The sequence below is a fragment of the Anthonomus grandis genome, chromosome 14 (genome assembly GCF_022605725.1).
Source record: "Anthonomus grandis grandis chromosome 14, icAntGran1.3, whole genome shotgun sequence".
In the NCBI taxonomy this organism is placed as follows: Eukaryota; Metazoa; Arthropoda; class Insecta; order Coleoptera; family Curculionidae; genus Anthonomus; species Anthonomus grandis.
In genome coordinates this window covers 6,793,511-6,802,013 of record NC_065559.1, presented here as the reverse complement: position 1 = coordinate 6,802,013, position 8,503 = coordinate 6,793,511, and the positions used below count along the sequence as shown (strand labels likewise).

Here is an 8,503-nt window from a genome sequence, read left to right as displayed (position 1 = left end):
ACGTCTAAAGACCAGTACATAAAGGCAACCAAGTCCCCAGATATGTCTTTTACGTCCTCATTATCATATGAGGGTTTTGCATTCTGGAATTCATCCAATTTGCGGGAGAGTACTAGACATTTTATCTTTCTTATGTTGTAAAGTATCTGCGTAAGGTATATTATTGATCCATGTGCCATTTACTTTGACACCTAATTGTTTTTCCTTCGAGAGCTTTTTTGCGGGATGTTTTCAGAGTAAATGTTAAGCAGAAGTAGAGAGAGGACACATCTAAGGATCTTCTGTGCCTTTGTAACTTCGTCGTCAAATCTAACTGCAGCTGATTGGTTCCAGTACAAATTTCTAACACAGTATATGTTTTTGATCTATGTCAACTCGTCTCAGCATTTGAAGGAGTTTATGATGTTGCACTACATCAAATGCTTTTTCACGATCCATGAAGCACTTCGGTACATCTTTTGTCTGATGGTACCAGTTCTGAACTTTGGTTGCGACCAGTGCCTCTCTCGTACTGAGACCTCTTCAAAATTCGAGGATCCCACAGTACTTTCGAATTTTGTAGAAATTCTGTGGTGAATCAAAGAAAGCATCAAGCTGATCGATTAGTAATCTTCATATTTTGTTTTGAGAATGGGGTAAAAAGAGATATAAGTCATGTGGTTGGGAATTTCTCTGTCTTGTCAATTTGGTTGAAAAGCCTTTGTAGTTGTGATATATACTTTTTATTCAGTTATGTAAAAGTACCTTTAGTAGATACGTCAATACAGATTGACAAGTACTATATGTTATTGGCCATAAATATATAGAGCAGGAATTTTTATGAAACAGACCAGTTGCTATCCTATCGACTGCGCCATGTAGTGTGCTTTTAGAGGTTGGGAAGAGAAATAATAGATCTGTTGGAATGACCACTGATCTATGTCATGAAAATGGCTACTTTAACGATCAAGTTACCCTTAGCAATAAAATGTCAGTTTTATAAAGGTTCCATTTCTTCTTCTTCGCCTTTGAGACGTTATTAGGGTCATGTGCTACTGTCAAAAGATGAATTTTTCGTGTTTTTTAAAGAAAGCCTCTACCAGCTAAAGAACTATGAAAAATGGCGACATTTTATTTGACATGTCAGATGCTTGAGAGTCCGGTAGTCTCGAGTAGATAATTTAATTTTTTACCGCCATCTATATGTCGAGGAATAGAAGCTTTTTTAGTGTTAGGTTATATTCAAAATTATTGACAGAATATATGCCAAAAACCAATAATTTTTTATGAAGTTAACTTTAACTGATACCCCATTCACCCGATAAAGTTAACTTCTAGATTTTGAAGTTAACTGTGACAAGTGACGTTTTTCCACAAGTTAACTTCAAGTTATCTGTCAAAATAATTTTATAATACCGGCTCTTATATATTCAAATATCACAAATGACATATTATGCCACTTGTCAATCTGTATTGATATATCTACTAAAAGTGCCTTTACATGAGTGAATATAAAAGCATATATCACAGTAGCCTCTTAATACTTTCGTTGTCCAGTAATCTCATCTATTGCAATTGACAATTTATTGTAAAGGTAAACTTTTTGAACCTTGGATGAATTTTACGCCAGATACTTTTACTCAAAATTTGATTTATATTATTGTTATTTTGATCACTGACTAGTTTTAATATTTGTATTTTATAACCTTTCCCTGTTTCTGATGGGAAGTGACTAAATGGCACCTGCAACAATCAAGGGCTTCACGACCCATATAGCAGTAAGAGAGGAGTGGAAGATCTCTAATAGACCTGTGTTCAGAGACAGGGAGCCATCTGGAACACAGACGTCTCCAAAATTAACGACAGAGTTAGGGCTTCTGAGGTCTTCTGGAACCCGTATATGACCAGGGTCTATTCGCTGGGAGAACAAGCTACTGTTTTTTAATCTAAAGTATTGGTGGAGTTAAAATGCGGAGAGAAAATCCTAATTTGTGGACACCGCAACACATTCCGCTAGGATGGCAAAGCCGCCTTTGGGGCTATTACGGCCAAAAAAAAATCAGCTCCAAGCTTGTACTTAAGTGTATAAAGGACCTAGAGGAACTGATAAAGAACTGGGTTGCAGGGTTGAGGTTACCTGGGCAAAATAAGAAAAAAGTGAAAGAGAGACGTGTACCTACGCCAAGTATTCAAAAGCCGTATTTACAAAAGGCCGCCATTAAGGCGGAAACAGACTATGGTCACGTCACGTGAGCTCATGTGTTGTCACATTAGACGAAACCTCACATGCTGTCACCCCTATAATCACACTATTTAACATGTCATATCACTTGTAACCATACAATTTGATGTTTATATTTTTTGTGTGTCTTGCAAAATGGAAAGTGAGACCTCAACCAGTTCCTCAGATTTTGAAGAAGACTTAGAAAACGTGGCTGCAGTTTTAATAGTTGATGGAATAAAAAGGAAGTGGGTGCACGAAATAAATAAACAGAGGGAAGAATTAGGAGAATATCACAGATTAGTTAAAGAGCTGAATGAGCACCCAGATCGATATCATATGTATTTCGAGTTACCAAAGAAGAATTTGATTTTTTGCACGGACTGGTTAAAGAAGATATCAAAAAGCAAAATACCCAATTCCGAAGAGCGATAAGTACTGAAGAGAGATTAGCGGTGTGTTTAAGGTGAGTTCAAGTAAATAAATGCAGTTTCATCATTTCGAAACAATTATTTATTGAAGCATAGTATAGTTTATCTCAAATGAGGTCATTTCTAAAAGCGTCGGTTGTCGCTCTTGTCCTGTTTCCAAGCAGTCTGTGTTTCTAGAGTTTGATAAATGCCCATCATCGTGTTCCAGATAATTTTCTGGTGAAAAAAATGATTGCACTGTAGACGATGACTGTGTAGAACTTAAAGGTGTAGGAATGACTCTGGGTAAGTACCGCATTGCTAACCTGTATTTTAACAAATGTTTATTCAGGTTTAGATATTTTTTTTGTCATTTTTGCCATACTCAAAAAAAAATAAATCGATCTCGTCCATATTTTCCAACGAATATTTATTTTGTTCTTTCTTGGCTTCTACCCTTTTTTCTCTATCTTCGTATTTTCTTTTTCTAAGATTGCTATTCTCCTGCATAATTTGAACTACTTCTGCCGCAGTATTTTTTTTGCTAACCTGTTTATGTTGTTGTCTTTTTTGTTTAAGTTTTTGTAACGCGTCCGTATTTTCATTCATATGTATTTGTTCCGAGACTTGTTCTTGATATTGTTCGACATCTGATTCTCCATTATCGTTGTCAATTGTGGGATCATTTTGCGCCAGGATATTATCCGCATCATTAACATCGTTCTCCAGATTGCCGCACATCCTTGAAAAAAGAATAATTGCCGTCAGTATGATAATAAAGAATCATATTTACTCAAGGTATTATTATTATTATAAGAAATTTGAATTTTACCTTCGACCTTCAAGGTAAGGCAAAAGAAATGCCATTTGTTGTTCAAACTTCCAGGGGGTAATATTCTTAGTAGCCTGACCACTTTTGGTTGCAAGTCGCCGATTCCTGGCATTGTTAAAGCATCTTCTAAGTTTGTCCCACATTTGTTTGGCTTTATCCGCTAAAATAAAAATCACCTTCTTTGTTCACCTTTCTTTGGTACATTTAGAAGTATGGATTTCAGCTATAGACTAGGATTTAGCACAGTTCGAGAAATAGTCATTGAAGTTTGTGATGCCATCTGGAAGAACTTGAGACCCATTGTAATGCCTAAGCTAACGACAGAGATATGGAAAAAGAGATTACGTGTTATTTTTAATTGTCTGCCTATTTCTTCCCAGGATTCCTGTCGTACTCGCTGATCCCTATATTCGCGCGATGAGTGATTATATAAACAATCATGTTGTTTCACTGTTTCAATTAATATTTCTTCCATATTTTACACTTTATCCGAAAAACACTCCCACAAACCTTTAAATACGTGACCTCATGCGTGCCGAAAATGTAAATTTACAGATATGATTCCGTTCTATCACTTATAACTTGTCGTGACCTGCGTGAGGTGACAATAGTCTGTCTTTAACCTATTATTAAACATGCAAAAATTGACTGCAGAAATTTCGCGCCTGCCATGAGCTCACGTAACAACACGTGAGCTCACGTGACGTGATGATAGTTCGTAGGTTCGTCCTCACAGCAGTAAGAAACAAGTTTTTGACAAATAAACATGCACAACAGAGTAAAATGCGTTTGCACAGAAACTTCTGATCGGTTTCACATCAAAAGTTTTATGTTCTTACACAAATTTCTGATTGTCATCTGATAGTGAGACTTGTTTTCGGATTTATTTCAAGCAAAGTGTCCGAGTAATCGTGTAGCCCATATACTTATAAACCTAAGAGTTTAATTTGAAAGAACTCGTCCATTATCTCAAAGAGACTTATGTAACTAGAGAGAAAAATGAAAACTCCAAGTCTCAGTCTCAAAATGTATTTTTTTTTTTTTTTTTTTTTTTTTTTTTTTTATTATTCAGGTGACATGTTTCGCTAATGAAGCATCATCAGACCTATAATAAACAGAAAAACACACGTAACTACAATAAAACCTTACACTAAAACAAAATCAAATATTAAAAATTAGATAAAATTACCTTATAGCTAGGTGACCTGCTAAGTACTGACAAATAAAATTTAAATTTGAGAAACTTTAAATTATATTTGTCAGTACTGCTATTAAAACTGCTTCATTAGCGAAACATGTCACCTGAATAATAAAAAAAAAAAAAAAATACATTTTGAGACTGAGACTTGGAGTTTTCATTTTTCTCTCTAAGAGTTTAAGTAAAAAAAAATTATATATGGTGTAGCCAGTCAACACCGATCTTCGGAATATGAACATAAGCTCTAAATTGGTATTTGTGTTTCGTCGATTGGTATAATCCCTGATATTCGTTTTGAAATTGTTGTATTAGTCTAAAAATACACATTAAGAAAATGAGTGAATTTGAATCGCCGGCTGAATCTGAATTATCAGAATTTTGTTGATTCCGACACAGATTTTATTGAAGATTTACTTAAAGAAGGGATAAGGTGCAAAAATCAAAACTATTTTGATGAAACTGTGTCCTAATTTAATGGAATAGATTTTCTCGACTATTTTAGAGTAAGCCTTAAAGTAACAAATAAATACATAATTTTATAAATATACACCTATTTTAAGGTTGTATTGTAATTTTATGTTTTATTTATTTTCCCGTTTTTCACTGGCCTAACAAAGTGAGGATATTTTTCTTGCTCTTCTTTTTTTAATATGGACTCATTTTACTTAAGCCGCATTTGATGTTCGCACAGATGGTCTCAGATCAATGGTTTGGAAACAGTTTCAAACATGTAAGAAATTTGCAGTGATAACAAACCTAGTAAAGGCAAGCAAAAAATTCAAATTTTCACGGGCAACCCTTCAAATAAAGTTGAACCTACGAACGGCGCCCTGGTCACTCAACTGTGTTTACACTGGATATACGGCAAGTGTTGCATAAATATTTGGAAAAAAACGGTCGTGCTATAAATGAATTCAAAGATAATGTTTCAGGTAGTGATTTTCTAAAACACTTTCTTACCAGAATCAACCTTAGTGTTCGTTTAGCCGTGAATATCAAACGGCCATGTGCAGCGGTAGGGGCAAATGGTGATAATAAGTTCTTTGGGAACACTAAAGACCTTTTAATGGATGCAGATCCTACACCGGTCTTTCCCTATGATGAGACCAACGTTCTTCGAAGGTGAAAACGAGTCCAGGAACATTCGAAAGCATCGGTTAGCATTATGGCAGGTAAACTTTTGCCGCATATGGTTGTTTAAAAAGCTAGAAATTTGTACACCTATTGGAAGGGTTTATGCAAATACATCTAGTGGTTGGTTTAATATAATTCTATTAAATATTTAGATATCCTTTAGATGTCCTGAGAAGAAAGTCATAATCGAACATAACTTAGCCTGTTATTACTCTCTTTTAGTAATTCAAGCATTCGAGCAGAACAACATTTACATCTATACCCCCAAATAGCATGCATCTACTAGATGTTGCAGTCTTCGATGAATAAAAATGGCCGAAATCTTGGACAAATGGAGAAGTGAAACTTTGCAGAGAAGTCCAGCGCCTCAATTCCTAAAGAATATTTTCCTACATTGTTAACCGTACTATGGAATGCTGTGAGTGAAAATGTGAGCAACAATCTTAAATCGGATTTAAGAGCTACAGGGCTTTTCCAGAAAATACCGAAGAAGTCCAACAAACAATGAGCCAAGGCCTAATTGATGTTCTTCAGGACTTACGTGGTTCTAATAAATGTAATAACGCATTATTTGAGGAAGACGAAGACCCAGTCAACATTGATTTTTTTCATGCAAGCGGTATCAGTCAATTGTTGCAAGGTTTGAAAAATTTGCTGGAAAATCCACCAACCTTGAGGTGAAGTTGCAAGAGAATGTGACATAGTAAAATCTGCAGCTAAGGTTCGGAAATCAAAATGGCGTCCACGAACAGGGACGGGAATCGAGTAACTGTCCATAGTGAAACAAACGTCACGTTTACTATTGGAAGAGCAACTTTCGACATTAAAATTGAGGATCAGGTGATTATCGGAACGAACATAATAGACACTAAGTGCTTCGAGTTAAACAGAGACTCATTAATCGCTCTCTATCAAACCATGCCTAATATGACCAATTTTTTAAGAGTTCATAACGGTATTTTAAAGAAAAATGTTTTCGTTTAGTATTTAGTATATTAAGGATGAATTTTTCCACAACTTAGAAACAATGTTTTATCAGTAGTTTTTGAAATATTTAGATTTAAAATAAACCTAAAGACTTGCCAAGCAAATTATTATATAAATTTACTGATATTATACCTGTTTCAAAAGATTGTAACAAAACGCCATATAATAGCGCCAGTCTTGCCATACAGTTGATTCATCAAAATAGGAATTTGTCACAGCATTTTCGAAAGTTACGATAGCTAAGATCACTGAGCGACCCCAATAGTATCCATAAACGAACAACATAGAAGTACCAAATAAATTATGAAAAATATTCAAAGTGAATCGGATTTCCAAAAGAAATATTCTGCATCGTCTAATTCTCTTTGTTGTTTTTAAATGAGTCCTCTTAAGCAGCTCCAGTTCATCACGTATCTTTTTTCCTTGTAAAATTATCATGTCAAAGCAATATTTAAACAGTAGCATAATAGTAGTATTGTAAAAAAATATAATATCACGATAAATTAGGAACCATCCAGGGTCCACTCTTACCCAGTACCAAAATTCTACTGCTATAGCCAAATAAGTTATTATATTTCCAATAAAAAACCATATCAACGATTTTGTCCAATTGTCATCAAATAATGATGGCAATAATTGTTGCAAAGTAAAAAATTGTCGAAACAACTTCTCCCACTTATTTTTCTTGAGCATCGATGTTAGTATTATACAGCAAATTCCTAAAAGGCCTATAAGTCCCAACACACATTCCCAGATGATGAATATGACACCACTTTGTTTAAATGAAAAATAGTGAAAGCGGCAATAAATCCCTTTTGTGGCGCACGTAATCATCAGACATAGCTGAATAATTCCAAATAAATGTAAATATTTCAAATTATAAACTGGTCGCTCTTTAAGATGTATAAAGGGTAATATTCCAAAGAAGGCATGATAAAATATTACGACTTTTAAATATTTATAAGTGCCTTTTGAGGTTTGTACCGAATACGGCGTCATATTTACTCTACTAATCATTTAATATGACCAAAACTGTATGCATGGAAAAGAAGTTAATTAAAATAAATTAATGGTATTGAGTCAAGTAAATATTACTTCGTAAACAAATGGAATGGATGAGGTATAATTTATGCATGCCAATGTCATTCATTTAATGTTATTATTTTAGTTATTAATTAGATTAATCGTATTAATCAGCTTTACTAGAATTAAATTGAGGCACAATTTATTTATTGCATTTTTTTGTAGAGATTGTAGCGTTTTTACCCGTTCGTTAGGTGTGAACTAAAACACTCAATGCACAAAAATAGTCAACTGATTTATTTCGACCCTGAGACTACTAAATACGATCACATATTCATGTCGAGTTTAAAAGTCGCGCCAATATTTCAACAATAACTTGAACTGAACTGTCAACTGGCCTCCCAGCGGTGACGCGGCTCCCTATATACTCAGCAGACCATAGTTTCGGAAGGTTCGCCGATCTTCCACGCGTCCCCAGTGATGTCGTGCTGGTAATAGCTGGTATCGCGGGGTTGCCACTATTGTTACGATGTAGTTGTTTCTAATCCTAGATATTGTGTTGTACCTAAAGCCAGTCACTCTCTTCTGAATACGAGTTTTACTATGACTTAATTAGTGCATTATTTGGATTTAAATATTTATTTATATTCTATTAATTGGGTAGAATGTAAAAAAACACCTGTTTTTCTTACTAAGCTGACCCAACATACGAATAGCCT

General features: G+C 34.7%; 1 protein-coding gene and 1 long non-coding RNA gene across 2 annotated transcripts; one reads left to right on the top strand and one right to left on the bottom strand.

The window, feature by feature from the left end:
- Positions 1 to 1,711: 1,711 nt before the first annotated feature.
- LOC126744760 (uncharacterized) lies at positions 1,712 to 3,990 on the bottom strand. Its single transcript, XM_050452315.1, has 4 exons — positions 3,788 to 3,990; positions 3,443 to 3,602; positions 3,067 to 3,352; positions 1,712 to 1,897 (listed from the first exon to the last, which is right to left on the bottom strand). Exons 1-4 carry the CDS (start codon positions 3,915 to 3,917, stop codon positions 1,712 to 1,714), a joined length of 762 nt encoding a protein of 253 aa, XP_050308272.1. The 5' UTR covers positions 3,918 to 3,990.
- Positions 3,991 to 5,571: 1,581 nt separating this feature from the next.
- On the top strand, positions 5,572 to 6,697 carry LOC126744751 (uncharacterized). Its single transcript, XR_007663305.1, has 3 exons — positions 5,572 to 5,812; positions 5,997 to 6,192; positions 6,253 to 6,697. It is a non-coding gene; the product is annotated as an uncharacterized LOC126744751 (long non-coding RNA).
- The last annotated feature ends 1,806 nt before the right edge of the window (positions 6,698 to 8,503 follow it).

What these genes read in the sequence shown, in the direction of transcription:
- LOC126744760 (XM_050452315.1), bottom strand. Translation starts at nt 3,917, where the DNA reads ATGGAAGAAATATTAATTGAAACAGTGAAACAACATGATTGTTTATAT. An exon ending in CAGACAATTAAAAATAACAC is followed by an intron (nt 3,603 to 3,787) that starts GTAATCTCTTTT and finishes TTTTTATTTTAG; the next exon opens with CGGATAAAGCCAAACAAATG. An exon ending in ACGAAGATAGAGAAAAAAGG is followed by an intron (nt 1,898 to 3,066) that starts GTAGAAGCCAAG and finishes TTGTTCTCCCAG; the next exon opens with CGAATAGACCCTGGTCATAT.